The sequence below is a fragment of the Ostrea edulis genome, chromosome 1 (assembly GCF_947568905.1).
Source record: "Ostrea edulis chromosome 1, xbOstEdul1.1, whole genome shotgun sequence".
Taxonomy (NCBI): Eukaryota; Metazoa; Mollusca; class Bivalvia; order Ostreida; family Ostreidae; genus Ostrea; species Ostrea edulis.
In genome coordinates, this window is record NC_079164.1 from 107422636 (window position 1) to 107449191 (window position 26556).

General features: G+C 33.3%; 3 protein-coding genes across 5 annotated transcripts in view; 2 read left to right on the top strand and 1 right to left on the bottom strand.

Moving 5' to 3' along the window:
* LOC125666820 (receptor-interacting serine/threonine-protein kinase 1-like) overlaps nucleotides 1-26556 on the top strand; it is a 542042-nt gene that overhangs the window by 53708 nt on the left and 461778 nt on the right. The window lies entirely within an intron of this gene.
* LOC125667142 (protein NDRG3-like) lies at nucleotides 1805-22089 on the bottom strand. 3 transcript variants are annotated; one of them, XM_048900505.2, is made up of 14 exons: nucleotides 21982-22089; nucleotides 17919-18018; nucleotides 17533-17632; nucleotides 17008-17128; nucleotides 16172-16210; nucleotides 12113-12175; nucleotides 11835-11895; nucleotides 9969-10055; nucleotides 8470-8547; nucleotides 7024-7124; nucleotides 5858-5923; nucleotides 5503-5602; nucleotides 5169-5256; nucleotides 1805-2765 (listed from the first exon to the last, which is right to left on the bottom strand). In XM_048900505.2, exons 2-14 carry the CDS (start codon nucleotides 18012-18014, stop codon nucleotides 2668-2670), a joined length of 1098 nt encoding a protein of 365 aa, XP_048756462.1. In that variant the 5' UTR covers nucleotides 18015-18018; nucleotides 21982-22089; the 3' UTR covers nucleotides 1805-2667. The 3 variants fall into 3 exon arrangements, with proteins under 3 accessions (XP_048756462.1, XP_048756465.1, XP_048756469.1); XM_048900508.2 differs by having other exon boundaries at nucleotides 21968-22041; XM_048900512.2 differs by lacking the exon at nucleotides 16172-16210.
* Nucleotides 22309-24298, top strand: LOC125667133 (Bardet-Biedl syndrome 5 protein homolog). Its single transcript, XM_048900499.2, has one exon. It carries the CDS (start codon nucleotides 22342-22344, stop codon nucleotides 23362-23364), a length of 1023 nt encoding a protein of 340 aa, XP_048756456.1. The 5' UTR covers nucleotides 22309-22341; the 3' UTR covers nucleotides 23365-24298.

The window sequence follows — 26556 nt, forward strand, 5'->3', positions numbered from 1 at the left end:
ACAAAGCTTGGAACAACACTGTCTTTCTAATAAGGTTCATTGTTAAAATTGTCTTTCAAACGAACCTGGCTTTAGTTCCACGTTTGGTAATCTAACTTACACTCCAAGTTTCCTTTCCAAAGACGGAATTCTTCAAAGTTAAACACATATCCCACTAAATAGAATGAATGAATAGGAATGACCGTACCTTATTAGATTCCAAAACTACAACAAAAAAAAACATTACAAAGAGAGAGAGATATTGCAGGGTCCAGTAAATGTCCTACCAAGCCCCTATCTTTACTCCCCACGAAAATATTAATTGCTGTGAATAGAAACGTTTGACATATTGTGCTACAAGATATGCAAGAAATCATGTAAATCAAAATAAGGATTCTTTAAAATTCCAACAAACTTTCAAAAGATTTGAAATAGCAAAACTTTTCCCAAATCAACACTTTACACGACCACTCTTCACTACGGGCTTTGTTACAACTGTTTCGTCAATAAGATGGGATACAGAAATATTCATATCTTGTGCTTAGACATCCCCCAAATCGCCAATCTGATTCTACGCACCGCAAGTACTCCAAATTGGTCGATATTAAAAGGATGCTGGAGTTCCTCGTTGACGATATTTACGTATTCTTTAGTGATCAGATCTTCCAACAGTTTTTTGAAATTCTCATGGGCACAAATTGTGCTTCATCATTAACTGACCTGTTTTTGTATTCTTATGAGACAGACGACCTTCTGCTGTATTTTTACATATACACTGTATGTGTAAATTTACCTAGGTATTTAATTCTTGTCGTATGAACTGATTTACTTATATGCAAATCCTGCACACCTAAGTAAATTTTCACCTTGTCAGTGGTAGGTGCAAATACTCTTTTGCACATATGTTGTAGCAAATTTTCTACTACCCTGTGTATTTCTGTCCTGTGAACGCACAGTAAATTTCTTTGCGTGTGCATTTTTAATCATCCCTTATTTTAACCATTGTCAGGGTCTTGTGCGACTTGGCGGAAAGTTATCAAGCATTGAAAATGGCAGGAAAATGAAAAGGGAGTAAAACTTGTGGATCTGCATGGTATGATGTGGAGACTCTTGCTTTGATATTTATTTGGGACGATTATATAGAGGAACAAATGGAAGACCCCAAGGTTAACAACGGGTCTATATACAGAATTGGTGGGAAAGGGTTCAAAAGAACTCCTGAACAATGCAAGGTGTGAATCCATTCTTTAAAGAGAATGTACAGGGAGTCCAAAGTCAAGCTTAAAAAAAGTGAAAAAGGAATGAAAACTTGTATATTTTTTGATGAGCTTGATCACAATAGTTTTTTTTTTTTTTTTTTGCATTCAACGGAACCTCTACAGTCTGTAGGGCAGGTGCCATAGCACTTTCTAGCTTCTGAAAAAGTTTAAAGAAAGTGTCCTTTCTCTTATGAAAGTTCTCGTACCAGTCATTGTCATCAAAGCCCGTGAGGATGGAACATCATATCATCCTGCGCTTTGATAGTACGGAAATGTCTGTTTTCTATGAAAACTGACTAGTCTGAATCGATCCACCTCTATTTTACAAATGAGTTTTACCAGGATTTACTTACAGTATCTAAACTTTGTCTGAACGCTTAGCAAATATACTTTTACTTATGTGAGTATAATTACTTGTGTGTTTTACATACACAAGTAAATTTTTGTCGTATGAATGGGGAAGTAAAAACGAGTTAATGTATACGGGGGCCTTCGATTCAAATGCATGCTTGTACATCCACAGAATTCCATTGTTAGAAAATCTTTTAAAAATAGAGAAGAAAATGTTCAAATTTCATTATTTATTAATAAAACAGTAAACAAATCAGTTTAATAACCAAATCTTATGTACATTATAATACAAGTAGCATGAAAAAAATTAACAAGGTACACATTTATATAGACTGTACAGTATAAAATATCCATAACGATAAATATCACCTTCTCAAACGTCCTGAACATTTACTGAAATGCAAAGAAGTTAAATTGATTTGGTGAACAATATATCAAAATGCAGATATGCTGTCAATATGGCTTTCAAAGAAGCAGCTATAAATAGGTCACCTTTAATGTGTGGAAACTGTGTTTAATACGTGATTCTTCATGTACAGAGATAAATAAATCTTGGACAAAAAACTAGTCACAACACTACAAAGATTAAAGATATTATAGTTTTAATAAAAACCTTCACTTTCTTCACCTTACGGTATTCAATGAGATTCTCACACACCTCTGTCATTGTTTTGACTACACTTTGAATTTAGGTTCTTGCATTCATTCATGTAAGTTTCTTTAATCTTATTTTCTACAATGGCGGTGATTTGCAAAATAAATGCCACATCCCACTTTTTCTGATTAGGTTGTTAAAGGCGTAAATAGAACACATCCAAGCATTGCACATAAAAAAAATGTAAAAACATGAAGTTTTGGTACTTCATAGCCCTCCCAGTACTTTGACAACCTGAAACATACAAATCTACTTCAATGTCAACGATACAATGAAATGGGCAATACATTAAGAATGTTCTGTTATAGTGAAAGTTCTGGGCCTTTTGGTAGTTTGCGTATCACTACTACAGACACATAGTCATGTCCTGTAATCAGCACAGGGTTCATGTCCAGTAATTAACATAGTGTTCATGTCCAGTAATTAACACACAGTGTTCATGTCCTTGTAATCCTCCAGTTGATGCTGGTAGTTTTTTTGGACTTGAGACACGGTGCTGGTCTTCTGACGCAGAGTTGGAACTAAAAAAAAAATATAGAAAATTCATAGGTGGCATAAAAAGAATTTATTTTCATACCTAATCACCGAAATGGCAGAAAATACTATGAATGTACTGTAGGTGTTTTTTTCCATATGGTACATATTTCCACAATGTCTGTTACCTTTAAGGACATACACAATGTTTCTCAATGATATATAATTTTTTATGACATTTCACATATCAATTCACTTGCATCCTATCTCATTTCTACAAAAATTGACATTGAAAATAGATGTTTAAAGACTACATGTTCGCATTCATTGTGAATAAAGAGTAGAAACATGAAAAAAGTCTTGTAGTGTTATTTGTACTTGTATGTGATAATCGATTTCCATCAACATTCATCATATTTAGGGGGGGGGGGGTTCTTGATAAAAACTGTGATTTTAGTTTTTTATCAGACATTGAACTTTTGTTCTTGCCCCTAAAGGAACAAGAGCATTGCCAATAACACAAAATATGCCTGTAATGCATAATATCTTAACTTATTTAAAAATTGAACAGCACTTTTGAGCTGTTCATGGTCAATATGAACAGATTTGGATTTGAGGCAAATTCTGTGAGTCGTGCTAGCGATTCACAGAGAATTTCTGTGTTCAATTCTTCTATTTATATTCATTTACTATTAAATCACAGGTTGTTTGTAAACATCGCTTTTATAAGTCATGAAATATTTTGTTGCATAAAATGAACTCCTAAGATCTGCCTATGTCACAGTCCTATTGTGACATACGTCAAAACATAGACATGATGTCACACTTTGTCTCATCCTGCCTTTTATTAACATTGCATGGTGCACTGTATTTTGTTTGGAGCTAGGAGATCACAAGATTGGGATGATAATCCATATAAGTTCACAATCTTAATCCGAGGTGTGACTGTGAGATATTTGTTACACGTTTTATTTTTTCAAACTATTACACTCTTTCAGTCGCGTGCTTTTAAACTAGTTCATAATCCATTCATAGTCAATATAAATGGATTGTGTTGCATGCTGAAATTGGTTGGTTCATAGAGGAAAATGCGATTTGTAATATAAATATATATTGATGAACATGAAACCTATTTTATTCATAATGTATTTAATTTTTAAAAATATCAAACCCAAAGTAAAAGTCTGATCAATTAAACAAACAATAAACTAGAGATCTCCCAGCTCCCCAAATTGGATGTGCTCCAAATGAAACCTCCCCTTAATGTACTGCATGGTATGGAGGAGAAAGCATGAGCAGGAACAGAGCCATTATGTACTCCGATAAACCACACAGGAGAAGTGTTCATAAACTATTTTACATCCTGCACCTCTAAGATCCACTACAACTTTAAGATAACAATTGGATCCTCCTGTCCTTACAATATGCACAACTGCAAATTGCATTGAAATATTGTAAAAAATGTCAATCAAGTTGGATGAGCCATATAGGAGAAGAAGCATTCACAAGCTATTTTAACACCCTCCACCCCTTTTGGATCCACAATAACTTTTGGGAAAATAATTGGATCCTCCTGTCCCTACAATATGCACATCTGCAAATTGCATTGAAGTATTGTACAAAATGTTAAGTCTATCGGATAAGCCATATCAGAGGAGAAGTGTTCACAAGCTATTTTACATCCTCCACCCCTCTTGGATCCACTTTTAGGAAAATAATTGGATCCTCCTGTCCTACCAATATGCACATCTACGAATGGCAATGAAGCATTGTACAAAGTTTCAAGTCTATCCGACAAGCCATATAGGAGGAGAAGCGTTCACAAGATTTTGTGACAGACTGACGGACAGAAAATACAAAAACAATATGTCTTCCCCTCCTTTTCAAAATCCCTTTAAGCTAATAATTTTTAAGTATCTCAACACTATGAACCAATATACATGTACTAAACAACAGTATAACAAAAATTAAAGTTTTGAACTGAAACAAAATCTAAAGTTTCAAATGGCCACAACTTTGAAAATAGAAGACTAAATCCCTTGAAACTTAATATAATAGAGTATGCTTTATTATAAATCGATTCAAAAGCCATGGCGACAATACTGAACTTCAGATTACTCCAAAAAGTATTAACACTCGACTTTCTGCAGGACCATTAGAAAAAAAAGAGTTGTACACATACAAAGCTGTTTTGGAGAGAAACATTATGAACTGCTCCATATAACAACACATATTCTACAGGGTTTTCATACTCAATCATTTGGGAATAGAAGACCTTTTCTCCCCCCAATCCTATTTCAGTCTTTTTATCTTACACACACCATACCATACTATCTAACATGCAATTGTTTACAGACAAGAATGACATACAGAAACTCAAGTGACTGCAATAGATCACATTGGCCTAGGGCCTAGTGCATTAAAAAAACTTTCAGATAAATGTGATTTACCATATCCCATTCCTTGTAGGAAGAGACGGAATGCTTCACAGACTTTGCCAGGTTGTTCTTCCAAAGGCATGCCTCCACAATCCTGAATCTTTAAAATGAAATATTATTTAATTAATTCATATACATGTAATATGTCAAGAACACAAGAGAAAAGAACATTAAACTGTAGTCTTGTTAAAACAAAATATTTAATTCCTTGTTGAAACATTTTCTTTTACAATTACTTTTAAAATTTCTTGATGAAACATTTTCTTTTACAATTACTTAATTCCTTGATGAAACATTTTCTTTTACAATTACTTAATTCATTGATGAAACATTTCTCTAAAATTACTTTGAGAAAATCTGTCTTCTCTGGATCCAAATTTCCGTTAAATTCAACAACATCGTCCAGATGAGGAGAATCATCACCAACAACCAAAAGAGTTTGGCACCTACAAGTACAATCAAAGTACTGAAAGTACCGAAAAACATTCTACAAGTACAAAAAGGTTGTTTTTTCATAAATATAAAACATTGATTCTCTAGCGGGGACTTCTTAAGAGTCTCAAGAGTCAAGACTACATGTATTTAAACTGATCAGTTTAACAGTGAAATAAAGGATCCTGATGACTAAGAGCATATCTAAACTGCAGTGTTCCACACTGATTATGGTCACTATAATAATGCTGTGTGACAGTGATATGTACTGTAGAGTTTTTGTTCCAATTCTTCTCACTGGATCCAGTTCTCGCTCTATCCCCAGACTGGTCCTCCTAAAGAATAAACAAATGTACTGATCAATCTTATGTACTGTTCAAAAATACCACATCTACAAATAATTTCTCCATGCTATTTTTAGGTCATGATCTATGGGCTTACAAGATCTAAAATTAACTAAAAAGAAACCAGAGGACACGGAGCATGCGATTCCGTGTGAAAACCTCACAGCCACCGCCTGCCATCGTACAGAAGTTACACAGAAAGGTAGATATGGACAGGTTACAGGCTCCATGAGATCATCACAGGCCAAATGTAAACAAGGATTTATACATGTAATAGGTAAACCTCATTCCTTACGATAGGCAAACCTCATCACTTACAATAGACAAACCTCATCACTTACAATAGGCAAACCTCATCACTTACAACATACAAACATCATCACTTACAATAGACAAACCTCATCACTTACAATAGACAAGACAAACCTCATCACTTACGATAGACAAACCTCATCACTTACAATAGACAAACCTCATCACTGCATCACTTACAATAGACAAACCTCATCACTTACAATAGACAAACCTCATCACTTACGATAGGCAAACCTCATCACTTACAATAGACAAACCTCATCACTTACAACATACAAACATCATCACTTACAATAGACAAACCTCATCACTTACAATAGACAAACCTCATCACTTACGATAGACAAACCTCATCACTTACGATAGACAAACCTCATCACTGCATCACTTACAATAGACAAACCTCATCACTTACAATAGACAAACCTCATCACTTACGATAGGCAAACCTCATCACTTACAATAGACAAACCTCATCACTTACAATAGACAAACCTCATCACTTACAATAGACAAACCTCATCACTTATGATAGGCAAACCTCATCACTTACAATAGACAAACCTCATCACTTACAATAGACAAACCTCATCACTTACAACATACAAACATCATCACTTACAACATACAAACCTCATCACTGCATCACTTACAATAGACAAACCTCATCACTTACAATAGACAAACCTCATCACTTACGATAGACAAACCTCATCACTGCATCACTTACAATAGACAAACCTCATCACTTACAATAGACAAACCTCATCACTTACGCTAGGTATGATTCAATGAACAGAGATAGGTTTTGAAGGTTAATGCTTTTGCTGTATTCCTTGTAGACTGTTGTTAAATCGTAGTTCTCCCACTGGGTTTTCTGAAAGACAACACCATCATTGAAGTAGGTGCAAATTAGGCACAGTTTCAGAAATGTCTAGATTTAGGAGATGCCTATTTTGCATCATTGTTGGAACCACGGGTTTACTCTCTCTTACACTGCATTCAATGAATGATTTCCATGGGTTCTGATAATGATTGTGCATAGAGTTATAGTGAAAAGTAGTGTGAGTTTGTTGCCTTCTGTTATAAACTAACTAGATATGTTGGAGCAAAATTAGTGCCCAGCCAAGGGCCATGACTCAGCAAAAAGTTACCTGACCAGGCCCTAATAGTACTTGACCTCTATTCTTATGATATACCTGTATCCCAACTTTCAAAGCAGAATGTCCATGTATTATTGAGATAATGAGTGGAAACTGAATTGTTTTTCAGAGTTAAAGTGGTTTAACTTTTCAAAAATTATTCAACCAGAACCAAATATGAACTTGATCAGCTTATTTTTAGAATTCCACATTCCAATTCAAAAGGTCCATGTACAACTGAGAAAATTAGCAGAATCTGTTAATTATTTGAAATTTTCTATCCAAGGGCATAACTAACCCCCACCCCCCCAAAAAAAAGAAAGAAAAAAAGACCTGATGTGATCCAATGAGTAACTCGTCTAAATATTTTCAATAAATCATGTTATACCTATATCCCAAATTTCAATTGAAAATGTCTATGTATGACCGAGATAATGAATAAAAAAACTGAATTGTTTGAAATTTTAAAGTGGAAGAAGCAAATATCAATCGACCTATATACAAACTTGACTAGCATATTTTTAAAATGTATTTATATCCTACATATCAATTAAAAATGTATTTATATCCTAATATCAATTAAAAATGTCAATGTATGACCGAGAAAATGAACAGAAACTGTTAATTGTTTATAAAATTATCTTAGCCGAAGGAGCTCAAACAAACATGTCAAAAATTGTCTGACCAAAACCATGACTTGACCTGCATTATATTTTCATAGCATCTATATCCTGAATTTCAATTCAAAATGTCCATATGTGACTGAGACAATGAACAGAAACTATGAATTGTTTGAAAGTTTTCTAAGTCCAACGGACACAACTCTGTCAAAAATTACAGAACCAGATTTATAAAATCTGACATGGATATTCTCATAATGAATCTATATACCAAATTTCAGTTGAATATATGCATCCATAGCACAGACTGAATTATAACAGAAAAAGGTAATGCTGTATGCCACCATGGTAAAAAAATAACAATGTTGCTTTGCTATTTCAGTTTCTTTTTTCTGATCTCCAATATCTATACAAACGCAAGGCATGGAGATGTTTTCTAATTCAGCAGAGTCACACTTACAGATCCAAACCAATGCCAAAGAAGGTAGTCCTCCGTGAAGGTCGTCATGTTTCCGCGCCAAAGATACCAAGAGTTCAGCTGAAAAATAAAGGGAGACCCATGAGTCACAGAGCTTACTTCCAAGTCACACTCTCCAAACTTGAGAAACAATATTTAACTGTGTCCTTCTCTTGGTACCTTAATTTGTTTACATCATAATCATCAAAGTACTGATATAATACCTGGCAAACATATAGTCTTGTTCTTCATGACTGAACTACAACTGTAGAGCTAATTACACTATTATCAGTAAACTTGAGATTTTTATCTACACTGTAACGAATCTGTAGACTGGACATGTATTTTCATCTTGGGAAAACTGGCCAGTCAGCAAGGGTTACCTTTTCATTTGCACAGTACCTAGATTTCACACCAAGGTCGGGCACAAGGTCATTACACCACTCAGGATACCCGAATACACGTGTATCTATACAACATGTAAAAGTGACTCTCTATGATATAGACCTAATTTGAAATCTTAAAATGTGTAATTCTCCATCTATCCATCATTACATACAACAGAAGCACCAAAGCCAAACAATTTATCAGCTCTGATTGTACTGACTTTTAAATACTCTAAAACAAGGACACATATACAGTAAGCAGTTTTCTAGAAGTCACATCCTCTCATATATGCCTCCAAAGATGGGAGTAATAAGTAGGTTAAACTAAAATAGCATACCCCTAATTTCTTACACAATATATATTAAAAAGGATTAATAATTTTTGGATGCAAGTAACAACACCTGTATATACACAGGTACGTGAATATGGTTTATACTTTAGTTTTGGATTATTAGTTACACTCACTCAGTAAAATACGGAGTGTGGAAATCAAATACAAATCGGAATCCTGTAGTTTACTGAAATGTGTCCGTCCTGGTTTTTTTTTTTTTTTTTTTTAACATTGTAATACAAAAACATTACATTATTTACTATGACATGAGAGCTGATGAGTCAGACAACATTTTTTTCTACCATATGGGAACAATACCCATTCGACTGCATAATAGAATTGAATAAGATAGCGTCAAAATACAACAGATTAGGAATTTTCTTTCATATCGACGAATGGCATTTGTTTTCAAATGAACAATGAATGAACCATATTTTAAAGAATAAAAGTCAAGTATTCATTGTTTACAATTTTGCAAATGAATGTCATTTTATTGACCTCCACTTTCTCTTTAAAAGGAAGTGAAGAAATTTGAAAACTTGTACAACATTTCATACAAAGCAAAGTATGAGTCTCGAATTACAAAAACTTAGCGTTTGTTTAAATACTGGGCATTCTATAGCCTCAAAATTGGGAAAAATCAATTGTATTTGATTATTAAAAAAAAACATTGTCAGATGCCTCATGTCAAATAATCAGGCACGTTGGTGTGAGTGAAAATAAAAACATGAAATCAAGCCATGTATTATAGAAATAAAGATCATTTGTAGGTATAAATAGAAACCTTTTGATATCCCCACTCAATCCAGCCTGCCTTGTCCGATGTCCCATTTATCAGCACCAGAGAATCCACAAATTCTGGATGGTTAAGCTATAATAACAGATATATAAATGAAATAAGCATTCTAAATATACATTTCTTGATGAGCCTGTAATTGCTGATGTCCATTCTCAGTAACAAGAATGAAATAAGCATTCTAAATATACATTTCTTGATGAGCCTGTAATTGCTGATGTCCATTCTCAGTAACAAGAATGAAATAAGCATTCTAAATATACATTTCTTGATGAGCCTGTAATTGCTGATGTCCATTCTCAGTAACAAGAATGAAATAAGCATTCTAAATATACATTTCTTGATGAGCCTGTAATTGCTGATGTCCATTCTCAGTAACAAGAATGAAATAAGCATTCTAAATATACATTTCTTGATGAGCCTGTAATTGCTGATGTCCATTCTCAGTAACAAGAATGAAATAAGCATTCTAAATATACATTTCTTGATGAGCCTGTAATTGCTGATGTCCATTCTCAGTAACAAGAATGAAATAAGCATTCTAAATATACATTTCTTGATGAGCCTATAATTGCTGATGTCCATTCTCAGTAACAAGAATGAAATAAGCATTCTAAATATACATTTCTTGATGAGCCTGTAATTGCTGATGTCCATTCTCAGTAACAAGAATGAAATAAGCATTCTAAATATACATTTCTTGATGAGCCTATAATTGCTGATGTCCATTCTCAGTAACAAGAATGAAATAAGCATTCTAAATATACATTTCTTGATGAGCCTATAATTGCTGATGTCCATTCTCAGTAACAAGAATGAAATAAGCATTCTAAATATACATTTCTTGATGAGCCTGTAATTGCTGATGTCCATTCTCAGTAACAAGAATGAAATAAGCATTCTAAATATACATTTCTTGATGAGCCTGTAATTGCTGATGTCCATTCTCAGTAACAAGAATGAAATAAGCATTCTAAATATACATTTCTTGATGAGCCTGTAATTGCTGATGTCCATTCTCAGTAACAAGTATTCTACAAGTATTGCACAGCAACACATGTTCCCTCCCAGGCCCATTAGTTAAGTTGTTCACATAATCATCTGCACAAACAGTCTTACGTAAAAAGTTTATGTATAATTATAGCAAAGGAAAACAAAATTATTTTAAAAATAATTTCACTTTTCAAAATACATGAGGGTATGAACTGCGATGCTTCATACTGGTACACTTCTACTGTCAGAAATCCTGGTCATTAAAATACATGCACTATATCTATCAAGATTCATACAGGCATTGTTTACAACTGCAATGCATTCATGAGGAAATGGCCATCATTACAAAATGTAAAGATATCAATAACTAAAACATTGGAAATGTAAAAATAATTCATTCGTGGAACTTGCACCATAAAAAGAATACAGAGAATTAGACAAAGTAGAAGAATGAAAGAAGTTCAGTCAAGCATTAAAAAAAAGTCTTACAATTTTTGTTAGAATGAGTGAATTGTGGTGAAATCAAAAATTAAACCTTGATCTGTTAATATACCTTAAAAAATCATATACATGTACTAAATTTCAGCTTCCTATTAAAATAAAAAAACCTAATAATCCCCTCCAACACCATCGCTGATAGAGAACTATGGTAAAACTGGTTATTTATGCGTTCACTTAATAAGCAAGTAACACCCCCACCCCCCTCGTATAATTATATATATTTGATATAAAATATATCATATTCAATAAGTTACCGTGTATTTCCCCCCAAGCATGTTGGACGTGGTAAAAATGCGTACTTCACCCTCGCATAACTAACCACTTTTACAGTAATTACCCAGAGCAACAACAAAAACTTACAGCATATCTGCTCAGCACATTGACTCCAGCTCCAACACCAAAGCCAATGAATCTCTTGATCCTGAAAAACACCATGAAAATAATTCACTCCAATAAAATCATCAAAATAAATTAGCTGCTGAATATAACTTCACGTAGAACTGAAAATAGCACATGGTCAGACATCTATTCCTGAACCTTTCCTAAATAGTGTAGAACCTCAACACACATTGTAGAGCATGAAGAAATTCTGTAGATAAAATCATTACTGGATTTAGAGGAACATTTGCATATCTTACTTGTAATGATCGACCACTGACTGAATCGCCTCCCCTAACTGATCCATAGTGGGATAGGTGAAACTGTTGGAAGAGGTTAAACTTCAGTTAAATTTTGGTAGACCAAATGGTGAAAATAAAAATGCATAAAAATTGAAGACATCAATACAATACACATTATTTAGTTACAATTCAACATAACAAAAATATCGAAGAAGCAAAACAAAAACCCTTATGGTCTGAAATACGACAATACTGGAATAAAATAAACAACAAATATACAATTTGTCCACAATTTTTTTCCCTGAAGACATTTGATACAGAGAACTAAATGATCGAAGAAAATAATTCCACTGAATATACAGGTATAAGTGAAAACTGATTAGTTTCCAAGATTTAGAACACAATCCCATGACACTACTCAGGACTTAAGATTCATAGAATCAAAATTTCTAAACATTCCAAAATATATCTGGGGAAAAAAAAATAGAAAAAGAAAATGATTTTTGGATTCACAACAGTTTCAGTTACAAAAATCAGAACATAGTTTGGCAAATAATGAAACATACAGTGGACCCTCAGGTATCTGGATGCCAGATACTCAGATGCTTTAGCTTCCGGACAATATTTTTTAGGAATGGATATTTCTGAACTTTACTTTATCTCATTTGTTTGGAATTCTGGATGGTATTTTTATCCCACAAAAATAGTTTTCCATTGTATTTTGGTTCATTTACCTGGACAGTAATTTTCATTGATCTGTCAATTCTGGTCAGCTGACTCCATAAAGGTAAATAATTTTCCATTTGAATAGGTTAAATGTTATCATGAAAATATATAAATGCATGTACTGGTTTACATGTAGCTATTTATAGACCTGACTCTGGAATTTCATGGTGGTCATTCTCTATATACATGTATAGTATTTTAAAGAAATGATCAGTATTTCATTAGCTTAAATCTATAATTTGATGACCCCATAACTTGAAACAATTTTACACATGCATCTGATATCACCTGGGACAATTTGCATGCCAGATTTAGCATGGATGAGTGACTATTTAATGTTCAAATAAAAAGGAGACTTTACTGAGTTCGTCCATGTTCAAAACTGTACAAGATATGAATGCGTATTAATTTGTGTTACAGTCATTACAAATTAGCTTGGGTAATTATTAATATGAACACATAAACAGTGCAGTCATCACATGCTCACGAGTAGCAATCATGTCTAAACCACCAACCAAGTTTAGTGGTGTTTAATGCATGATCAAGTATTTCTGTAAATTACTAAATATACGTGAGGAATTTATTATCGCATAATTTAACTAATTTTGTAAAAAAAACATCACTCACGGAAAAATATTGCTAAAATACATGCAAAAACACTTAATCAATAGAGCACTCGCGAATTTAACAATTTTAATATTTAACCAAGCATTCTTCTTTACTGTCATTGGTATATATACATGTTTATTATATACTTTCAATTTCATCTCTTCTTTTTTCTTTAAAAGTTTGTGGGCATATATCACACGATATATGCCCGGAAACATTCCGGCCCGCAAACATTACGTCACAATCAAATTTCTACGCCGTTAATTTTCAACTTTTTCATCTTTTACTCAGTTAAACCGTAAAGTTATTGTTAAAAATAAAATTATTGTTAGTTTCTAAATGAAATTGAAAGTATATAATAAAAAGGTTATACACTTTGTATGGGAAATATGACGACCTCGTTTTTTGTCGCGAACGGACCTCGCAAGCTCGGTCCGTCTACGTGCCAAAAAACTCGGTCGTCATATTTTCCCATACAAAGTCTATAACCTATAAATATAGCAGAAATCAAGGCAATTCAGATATTCACTTATTCAGACAATTTGACTGGGAACCAAAGCATCCTGAATAGCAAGGCTCCACTGTACTTTTAAAAAAAATATATCAAAATAAAAAATTTTGAAGTATAAAGCTCTGTATATTTTGGGTGTAATATTACAAACCACTGGTCTCTCAAGTAGCTGCATGTAGGATCAAGAATTAAAATGTTATAAGAGAAGTTTAAATAGAAATACTAGTAACTTCCTTCAGTTGAGATGAAGTTAATAAGGGAAAAGAAATGGTCAACCTCTGGTATCAATATCAGGTCTGGAACTGTCACCAAGTTGATGTGTGGTGTTAACAGTAATATGTAGAACAGCTATATTATTGTACTTTAGTTTATACACAGAATGTTGTGACAATGATTTTTAGCAAAACTATAATACAAGTATTAAATAACATGGTACACTTATATACAACACAGGCAATAAATCACATCATTTTGCATCATATGGTGAAAATAATTTTATTTTTCTGAAAAAGAAAATGATTTGAATACATGTATGGATATGCTTTATAGTGCTTGCAATGCCTTTAAATTGTCAAACAGTTCTCAGAAAAAATTTGGTGTAATTCAGTTGAAAATTACCAGCACTCAAATGACTAATTAAATCATGCACAGTGACAAGCGAATGGTGCAATATTTTACTTCTTGCATGCATAAGATAAAAATCTGATATAAACTACAAAACTTACCAAAATTCATGCACACAAATTATTCAACAGTTTTGATCTTTTTTTTTAAATTTCAAAAATTTTCATAGGAAACAAGAGCATAAATATAATTTACAATGTATTGATATTGACCAGTGATATTCAGTATCTACCTACTCATTCTGGACTTTATTTTCAAGTCTCTTCGAATTCAAGAGCCATATATAACAATTTTACAATTGTAATAAACATTATGTTGATTTAAAAATTTTCATTCTTTGGGAACATCATGCCTGGAAACAGAGGTTTACTCATGGTAAATATCAGTAATTAAGAGGTTAATTTCCTGTAATTATCAATAAGCATGAAATGAAATAAAATTTTCAAATCTAAAGGATCCACACAAATAACCATTTTCCTGTTAATTATCCTGTGTAGTAGTCAAATCATCAAAAAAACCAGTAGCAAAAATAAGCACTAAGAATTAGTGATGAAAGATGTCAATAATGCATTATAGAAAGGAAACATTTCTATTATTTGAATTAAATGAAGTTGGTTTGGAATCTGAAAAATATTCACAAATAAAATCTCTATTAATGCAGGTTTAGGAGAACATGAAAATATACTCTGCAAGCACTTTTTTAAATACTAGACATATGACAGTGAACAAATTCATTCTGGATTTAAAAAAAAAAAAAAAAAAAAATATTACTATGGTGTATTTCAACTTTCTCCATTGAAATTGTTAAATCATAAGTTACATAGAGAATCTGAAAAAATAATTATATACAAAGCAAAAAATTCATTTGTTTTGAAGCATTTTCAGTCTTGCAGAAGCCAGATAATTGCTTGCGCAGTATGAAGTGCAAAAAGGAAAGCAGAAAACAAAATAAACAATCCTTGATACATGATTTTCTCATTTTTCTAGCTAGGGATGCGGACAACTAAAACAGAAATGGCTTTTATTCAATGTCAGTGCCAAAACCGTGGACAAAATAACCGAATGTCAATGTAACATCAAGAAACTATGCGAAACCTTGTGATGTTAATGTGGCAAAAAGAAAATGCGTCTTACTAAATTGAAATTTTTCAAAGAATTTTGAAATGAACTAGTCACACGTTTGGCTGACATCAAGTTCTGGAACAATCAGATGGCTGAAAGAATTCACTCCAGGAAACTCACTTCAATCAAGGGCATCTTATATATATCCCCAATTCTTACAGTATAAGTGATGAACGCCAATGAATTCACAACTTAATACATACTAGAGATATATATACTTGTTTTATACGATTCAGCTGGTTTAATCTGATATCCTGTTAATCTGATAAATAATTATCAGTTTAACAGAAATACACTCCACAGAAGCTATAACAGCCCACTTACTCAAATCACAATATAATGGGTTGAATGGTTTTGTCTGCTGGTTATGAAATCATTTTCCTCTGTGTCTACATCTGCTATAACAATTTTTTTTTTATAAAAAAAAAATTGTTACAGCTCAATAAGCCATTTCTGCAGCTGAGGGTGAGCCTAGCTAAACATACCTGTTACCCAGTGACTCTGGGTTGCCTAGGGCATCTTGCCTATTGAAAATAGCAAACAATAGATAAAAGCATCAGTATTAATACTACAATGTTGGAAGTTTACGATAGATGGAGCTGCTGAAAACTTCTCCTTTTACAGGCATATACATTTGGCTATAAAACATGAATTTTCTTAACTTTTAAAATTGAGAAATGTCTTAATTTGTCTAATAATGACCAATATTTCTACAAGTTATAAAATACAAAATTTTCATTGATATCATTCTAATATCCACCATGGATTAAACACTTTCACAAATCACCTTTTAGAATCATGCTTTCTAATATACATCTGAACAGTGCAACATAACCCCTCACCACGTGTAACACCACACTCATATTCATATATATATATATATTACTTTGTTCATTCCCATGCTCTAGACATAATTAATGAACATGTACTATAATTTTGTAACTTGGTGATCAGTTTCTCATAATAAACTGTCCATAAAAAAGTGCAATCCTGTAAGTCCTATCAATACCGTGGGACACACATAGTAGAATTCTGGTGACAAATTGTTTATTGATTTTTTAATCTTCTTCTCATTCAGACCAAAATCTCTTCATGAAAAATTAAATATTAAAAAAAAAAAAAATCAACAATCCCACAACCTAGTACACTGTATCAACGTCATGTTGTGTCCATGTAGTAAAACTTTTTCACCAACTATACATGACACGAGTGAGTGTCTCTGCTTAAATAAAATTTCAAGCAAATTTCTGTCATTTCCTGATTACTGAAATGTATGGGTTAACAAGACAGTGTCTGACAGTATGAAAAACATTTGTCTTACTCCGGCCGCAGGTGGAGAGCTCCATCTTCCTGTCCGGGGGCATTGACATGATACACGCAGAAATTTCGCAAAATGGGCTGCATATCAGTGAAATTGAAGAATCCTTGAAAACATGTTATACCTACAAAGATGGGAAATTTTGTTAGATTATTCGAACACCATATGATAAAGTGCTAGTGGGACTTTGTATTAATCAGTATACATTAGAATCCAGCACATCCACACGGACATGAGATAGGTGAGGAGCGTAGATCCACCACTTCTTAAAAATTCTTTAAATTCACATAGAAAATCTGTACCAAATTATGTTTCACCTATCTAAAGAAGTTTGAGATTGCTTCCTACAGGTATGTGACCAGTGGACATATTTTTCAAATATTTCCAAGATATGTAACTGTAACAGTACCAAGTAATATTTGATGTTTAGCAACTCTTAAAATATCAGCACTTAGACTTTAATGATGAGTGACTTAACTTTTCATTATTGTGATAATAATTGCAATCAATAAATTAAATTGCACTCACTGTTCAAGCCAATATCATGGAATGTTAAAATAGCGAGCTTTGATTTGTCTCCCTGTATGGCAACATGAAGATTTCCAAAGGGTGTTTCAATATCATCTTCCTATGATAAAAATATATATATTATTGTTATGCACCTTCATTTTTCCCTTGTATAAATCTAGGCCTATAGCAATACAAAAGAAAAGTCAACATTTTGACTATTAACTTTAATTGCCTGTGGCTTTCGTAAACATATATATATATATATATATACACATACACACGTTCTCAGGTCAAACAAAACAGCAGTTGTCCTTGCACTCAATAACGGTATACTGTTAAGATACATATACAATAATCAGAATTTTAAACAAAGATTTTTAAACATTTTAATAGCATAAACATACCTGGATCAGAATGCTGGAAGCATTGTTAGAGAAGTTCCGAGGCTCTTTATCTTGTACACTTATCCCAGTGAACTCAATTTCTGTAAGCTTCTCCATTTTTCTAAAATGGTGAATGTTAAAAACACAAAATAAAAGTTTTATTGTGACAACCTCATCATCCATCTGGCAAATGCTGCATTGATCTTGAAATAAAGTATTATAAAAATAAGCATTGCAATACTGTTGAAGATGTTTTTTTTTCAGTTTGGCAAGTACAGTGTGGCCTCATTAATCTGGACACAATGGTTCCAAGCAAAAGCTGAATAACATCTATTAGATTTACTTATCAGCAGATAATGTTTACTTCATTGATTTCATGAATCCTTTAGCAGACATTTTACCTATATAGAGTATATCATGATATTAGTTAACATTTTACAGAGATATATATATATATATATATATATATATATATATATATATATATATATTAATTTCAATGCACTAAAAGTGAAACATGCATATATACAGATAATTCAAGATATCTCAAATTTGAAGAAACCTTGGTAAAACTTTTAAGATATCAAAAAATGTGAATCAAATCCAACCATTAGGCCAATTCAACTTAATTAGTAGATTATCATCCAGGGTCACCAAAAAGTATAGGGTGAGTGGGAGGATTTCATTTTTATTTTCTGACGAAAATATTAATGACAAACGAGTTTTTGTCAACAGAAGTGTATCATTTAATGCCAGATGGATATCAATCTATGCTTATTTCACTGACGAATTCCAGGTTAAGTTTTAATTTCAAACACAGAAAGATACCATACTTCTTCCTTCTATGAAGAACATTAATCCCTTCCCTTGATTTGTGCCTGTAAAAAATTCAGAAAACCAGATCTATTTTTCTTCATGTGGCTTTTCACTCACGTTGCTATACCGGAAATGTAAACAAGAAGTGTAAATACCGGATTTGGATATGAAAATTTTCCGAAAATTGCAAATTTTGCAAAATAAAAAAAATCTGGGTGGGCAGATTTTTGAGGGGCGGGCGGGGGATGATAATCTATTAATTAAGTTGAATTTGCCTTACAATTAAGATTTATTTATGGCATAGTGAAACTTCCCTAAACCAGCCCCAAATGCTCATGACACACAAAATTGAATTCACACAATATGGGGATGACTAAATACCAATGACTAAATCTACCTTGTTATTCTGGAGAAGGTCAAGGTCACAATGTCAAATATTATAGCATGAAATGAAATGCTTTGCCATAAGAAATCTATTTACAAAATATGAAATCTCTACCTTAAATTAATAAGGAGATATTGAATAGGTTAGGTTTTCTTGAAAATAGGTCAAACGTCATGGTCAAGGTCACAATGTTAAAAACCTTGGTGTCATAAAAATAGGTCTTGTACCATGGATATGCACAAAGATGTTTTAAAATCATTATAAACAGATGAGCGTGCACGACACAAATTCATGTAAACCTTGGTACAAATTGACTGGTCAATATATCTTCTTGAAATGTTCAATTTCATCTTATTACATGTATTCAGATAATTTCTTTCACATGGTATGAATTATTCAACAATTTTTGGGTTTACAAAGAAATGTCAACTAAAGGAGTGACAAATCACTTCCACAGCCTTCTTATATTTTACTCATTAACCTTTAACAAGACATGTAATTTTGCTCTTCAAATGATCTTTGAAATGTCCAACTGCACTCCTTAAAACACTGAGGTTTAGAACATTACTCGCATGGGAAAAATGAAATGTGTGATGTGTTTGCTGAGTTTTTGCATTTTTTGTTGTTGTACATATTGCATATTTGTGTCATCATTGTTGGAAACAAAATAATTATTTATATTAAGTGTTATATAGCATTAGGGGATCTGGATTAGAATAGGTCCGCAGTACCCCTTCCTTGTTGTAAGAGGCGATTAAACGGGACAGTCCTCTGGATGACACCACAAAAACAGGTCCCGTGTACGTCACAGCAGGTGTGACACGATAAAGATCCCTCCCTGCTTAATGACCATAATCCCTGAACATAGGCCTAAATTTTAGCAGCCCTTCACCGGCAATGGTGATGTCTCCACATGAGTGAAAATTCTCGAGAGGGATGTTACAATATACAATCAATCAATCATCACTCTTACATTTGTAGGGATTACCTCCCATAAAACATAGCTTTCTTTCTTCAATTCATGGTAATTTTCTTAAAGTTTTAATAACCTGACTTTATGCTGCAATTCAAATTTCTCTATAGATGCACCAACTCACAAAATCTGTTGATTCTAGGACTCAAATCTACACGAGCTCAAAATGGAGTATGACATATCATATTAATTAAAGGTCACAGTGACCTTAAAAGGATGCGACACAATTTCTACTGGAGATGCATCAACTGACAAAGTTTGATTCTAGGCCAAATATACTGTCCAGTTATGAACTGGACAGGGTTTTACCATATTTGGCCATATCATCTTAATCAAAGGCCACAATGACCTAACTTTAAAGTGTGACACATCTTCTACCCAAGATGCATCAGGTGACGAAGTTTGACGATTCTAGGCTAGTATCTATAATAAGTTATGAGCCTGACATGAAAAAGAGACAAAATGGATGGACAGACACATGCCATACCAATATGTCCCGTCTTAGATGGGCATGTTAAAATTGAGACTGTGATTTTCACTTTGAGAGAGGAAGAACTTTGAAAGATTAAAGTTCTGACAAATCCACTCCAGTTCATGACTGAGTTATCTGAATAAGGTTATTGAACTTATATTGATAAATATTGACCAAATCTGACAGGTTTGAAGATTCACAAACTTATGAGCAAATTTTTATACCCAACAAGTGCCAATACTCACAAACATAAGTTCAAAATCTTATTATCATATAGCTCTAGCTAAAACCATATTTCAGTTTTTTAAGTTCATAATTCACCCCCCCCCCCCTCACACAACCTAGTAGAAGAATGATAACTCAAAATAAGTGTCACGTACATGTATAGATCTACAAATCAGCAGTTTAGTAATTAATTATTTGTTTGAAAAAAAGAAAGACAAAATGTAAATCGAGATATGAATAAATATCAATCTAATTAAAATTAGATGTTAGATCCGCTTGTGTACTCGTGAGCGGATCCATCGTCGCAAACCACAGGTTATTGGTTCATTCTATTTCACAAACAGAAAGAAACAATAACCCGTGGTTTGCGACGATGAAGCGGATCTAACATCTAATTTTAATTAGATTGGAATAAATAATAAATTTTACAATAAATCAATTTATTTTTCATATTCAATAGAATAGTGTAAATATATTTCTCCCATACCATGCATACTGATCTTTAGAAATACACTTTAAAACTTCTTTTCATCAATTTGATCTTTGTGTTTACTAGATATTTGAGACATGTTAATCAGAAAATCAAATTAGTTTTGATGTTTAGTGCCCATATTCTTCAATTGACTTTAGGTCGTTACCATTACACATTTCTAATTGAAATACAGAGATCATTTATACCATGTATACATGTTATAAGAAGTCTTTTTTCACACAAAATGAATTGAGAGACAATTTAATTTACTCAGAAATATGCTGTCTAAATGTCGCATTTGATGCTACTGTTTACCTAACGCATAAATAATGTACGTCTCATTGTGAATTACTTTTGACAATGACAAGTTGTTGTTTACGGGCTAACTGTCTTGCTATCTAGAATAAATTCATTGCCCTAGGCTGTTTTTACCTTAACTAAGCGTGGCTTGACCATGTCATCAGAGCTAACAAGTTTTACAACGTATAACGTATAAGTTGTTCAATAAAACTACAGTCAATCACATAATGGTATACAAACTGTTTGCTTCAATATTAAGTCAACTTACTTCTAAGAATCACTTCACGCAATATTTAATGAGCAAGAAAGACAGATGGGTTTAAGGCCTATATTACATTGCCCAGTCGCAAGTTCAATCGTTGTTAGTAACAATGCTCAAGATAAATCATTACGCTCCGATCAAAGAAATTATTGCATTTTAACACACCTAAATTAACCCACCTGATCGTCTTTTTGTCCTCTCGATTTTATTTCACCTTGTCGATTTCGTCTAGCTGATTGTAAAATGTCCAAATGTAAAGAAAGCTGTGATTGGATACCATCTCAAGTAGTACATCCAATCAGAACCATCCTTTCAAATGATTGACTAAATGTGAAAATATAATTGGATTATCCGGAATATTGAAGATAAAATGTTAATTTATTAGATGTACAGAGCACACCTTAAATATTATTTTGTTAGTTAATTAATCAAACATTATAATTTTCCATGAATTTATTAAAATGAATAACAAAACCTAAAATAAACAACAACTAAATTCCGGATTCAAACGTCACCAACGTAACACTAACAGCGTCAAAATGGCGTCCGAAGGACTGTGGGAGGACAGAGATGTTCGTTTTGATATTAATCCACAGCAAATGAAGATGCGACCTGGTGAAAAAATGATTGATGCTCTAAATGCTGTGGAGGATACAAAAGGAAACAATGGAGATCGCGGCCGAATAATAGTTACAAACCTGAGAATCATATGGCATTCTTTGGCCTTGCCAAGAGTAAACTTATCCATTGGTTTCAATTGTGTCATTAACATATCTACAAAAACAGCACAGTCAAAACTGCGAGGGCAAACTGAAGCGTTGTATGTCTTGACAAAATGTAACAACACAAGATTCGAGTTTATCTTCACAAATCTTATACCAGGATCTCCAAGACTCTTCACCACTGTCATTTCTGTCCACAGAGCATATGAAACTTCTAAACTTTATCGAGATTTGAAGTTGCGAGGGGCACTTATCCACAACAAACAACTGAGACTTCTGCCACAAGAACAGGTGTACAACAAAGTCAATGGTGTTTGGAATCTTTCAAGCGATCAAGGAAACCTAGGAACTTTCTTCATCACCAATGTCCGATTAGTTTGGCATGCCAACATCAATGAATCATTCAACGTCAGTATCCCCTATCTCCAGATGAAAACTGTGAAAATTCGTGACTCAAAGTTTGGTCTTGCTCTTGTTGTTGAGAGCTCTCAACAAAGTGGAGGGTATGTTTTAGGTTTCCGAATTGATCCAACCGAGAAGTTGCATGATGTTGTGAAAGAAATTCAGAGTCTACACAGAGTTTATAGTGCTTGCCCAATATTTGGTGTTGAATTTGAGTCAGAAGAGAAGATTGATGGAGCAGATGATCTGGGAGTGGATTACCAGCAAGATGATGTAGAAATTGAAGCCGACAGCTCCTCGGATGCATATGCTGCATACTTTGCTGATGGGAATAAAGACAAAGACAGAGACCCTGTTTACTGTGAGGAACTTGGACTTGCAATAGAAAAACTGAGAGATGGGATCACTTTACAGGCTTTATGGGATGTGTTAGCTTGAAACTGTGACTTATGACATGAGAAAGTTTAGAATCCAATAAGAGTACAGCAAAACTTATCGAAAACAGACATGCATGCCTTGCATGGACAGATGATGGTACAATTTTGTATCAAAAAATCTTCAGATTAGACAAGTTCAACATATGGAATATAATTAGATAAATATTTTATGTCATAGAATTGAAAGTGTGCATGCAGTTTGATTAAAATCAGACCCCATACTCATTATCATATCATTGGATATGATAATGAGTACGGTTTGGGGTCTGATTTTAATCAGACTGGTTTGCATGCTGTCGATCAATTTGAATTCCGATTTAGTTCAAACAAGTCACCATTTTGGATTGCACATATTTCTGGATTAAACAATTTTGAAATTTACTGTAATACTGTATATGTGAGATAATTTAAGTTTGCAATGATTAGAAGAATTTCATCCAACTATGACAGTCACTGTCTAATATGCTTGATCACAAATTCTTGGTTTAAAGTTTAAAGTTTCATAATGAAATCAAATATTAAACTTCTCATCAATCATTTTGCTGAAATCTACATTGTATTAATTGTACTATAATTTCTGTATTTCCATTTTTGTGTGGTGCATAGTAGATACAAGAGTTTTTGAAAATATATATTTCAATTTGCATAACCTGTTAATTGAACATTTACATCCAAAAGAAATTTACTGTAAATTTTACTGGTCCAAGGGAATTTTCAGTGGTCAAAATCTTGGAATGATGGGCTATAAACACAATGTACACAGGAATCACCCGGTCAATCTATCACATTTTCAACTCAAATGATGAAACTAATCTTTTATATATGTATATTTTAAGATCACACCACAAAGACCACATGACAGACAATATTATTTTCCTTTTATAGAACTCTATGGTTTTTTTTTTACAGTATCTATAATAAATGTGTACATCCAATACTGATCTTTGTCATTGTTTAAAGATGAAAATTAGTGAAATTACGTGTTATTGTGATATTGTACATTTTCCGTCTATTGTAATTGCATCCCCTCCCCAACTCCTGACAGGTTTGCACATGTACACATGCTAAAAAAGAGTATGTGTATTGAGAGACTAATCTATCCCACGGACATGACTATTTTTTCATTGGAGCAGACTTTATCTTATTTTGATGAAGACTGTATGCATTCACAGCTTTTTGATATATCCTATTCATAGAAAAATGTTATATATAGAAGATATATAGCATAATTAATGTATGGATTTTCCTGGATTTGCAATAACATTATTACTATGTATTAGTTTTTATTTTTAGCTCACCTGGGCATTGTTTTACTGTACATGTAAAGAGCTTTTCCAAGTACATGTATCTTCAATTATTTGAGGATATCATCAATTCATTTGATGCACGCAACAATTCAATTAAAGATCTCTTCAAAATGATTAATGATATATTCAATTATGAATTATTGCACTCATTAATTGAATTGTTGATAGCATTGATTATTCTGCTGAATGGATAAGCAATATAATTGAATTGCTCTCTTCAAGTGAGTTAAACTTGATGATGTCAACAATCAAATTCATGTGGGCTACAATTCAATTAAAGAGAACAGTAATTCAATGAATGTGTGCATCAATTCAATTAATGCAGGCAATAATTGAATTATTCACCAAGTATATCCCAACATGCAGGGTGTAGGCTGAGTTCTGACCGGGATGTAGGCAACTGAAGCGGCAGTATAGATGGTTGAGGTTCATTTTTGCATGATATCTCAATTTATGGATATATTTTGCTGGAAAGCATATGGTTTCTACGAAAGAAAGCATTGATTCAGAAATATATGGAAACAAATATCTTCACTGTACCCTTTCTAGTTTTATTAAACACCTCAACACAATTCCCCTTTAATGTTACCCAAGGCAGATCCAGAGGGAGGGGGCCCAGACCCCCCCCCCCCATTTTTTTTTAACTCATCGAGCTTTTCTGATCGCCTGTTGTCTGTCTGTCTGTAAACTTTTTACATTTTCACCTTCTTCTCCAGAACCATTGGGCTAATTTCAACCAAACTTGGCCAAAAGCACCCTTGGGTGAAGGACTTTCAAGTTTGTTCAAATGAAGAGCCATGTCTCTTTCAAAGGGGAGATAATCGCAAAAATAGGGTGGGGTCATTTAGAAATCTTCTCAAGAACCACTGGGCCAGAAAAGCTGAAATTTACATGAAATCTTCCTAACATAGTACAGATTCAAGTTTGTAAAAATCATCACCCCCGGGAGCAGGATGGGGCCACAAGGGGGATCAAAATTTTACATAGAAATATTTTAGGAAAATCTTCTCAAAAAACTACTGGGCAAAGAAAGTGGAAATTTACATGAAAGCTTCCTAACATAGTGCAGATTGAAGTTTGTTAAAATCATGGCCCCCGAGGATAGGATGGGGCCACAATAGGGGATCAAAGTTTTACATAGAAATATATAGGGAAAATCTTTAAAAATTGTCTTCTCCACAACCAATGGACCAGAAGAGCTGAAATTTACATGAAAGCTTCCTGACATAGTGCAGATTCATGTTTATTAAAATCATGGTCCCCAGGGGTTGGATGGGGCCACAATAGAGGATCAAACTTGTACATACAAATGTAAAGGGAAAATCTTTAAAAATCTTCTTCTCAAGAACCACTAAGCCAGAAAAGCTCAAGTTTGTAAACATCATGGCCACCGGGGGCAGGATGGGGCCACAAGGGGGATCAAAATTTTACATAGAAATATATAAGGAAAATCTTCTCAAAAACTACTGGACAAAGAAAGTGGAAATTTACATGAAAGCTTCCTAACATAGTGCAGATTGAAGTTTGTTAAAATCATGGTCCCCAAGGATAGGATGGGGCCACAATAGGCCCTATTAGGATATCAAAGTTTTACATAGAAATATAGGGAAAATCTTTAAAAATCTTCTTCTCAATAACCATGGGCCAGAAGAGCTGAGATTTACATGAAAGCTTCCCGACATAGTGCAGATTCATGTTTATTAAAATCATGGTCCCCGGGGGTAAGATGAGGCAAAAATAGAGGATCAAAGTTTTACATACAAATATATAGGGGAAAATCATTAAAAATCTTCTTTTGAAAAATCACTAGAGGTGGGACGATCCATCGGTGCACCGATGCATCATGATATTCATCTTAGCGATATACGGATCGATACGCATGTCTA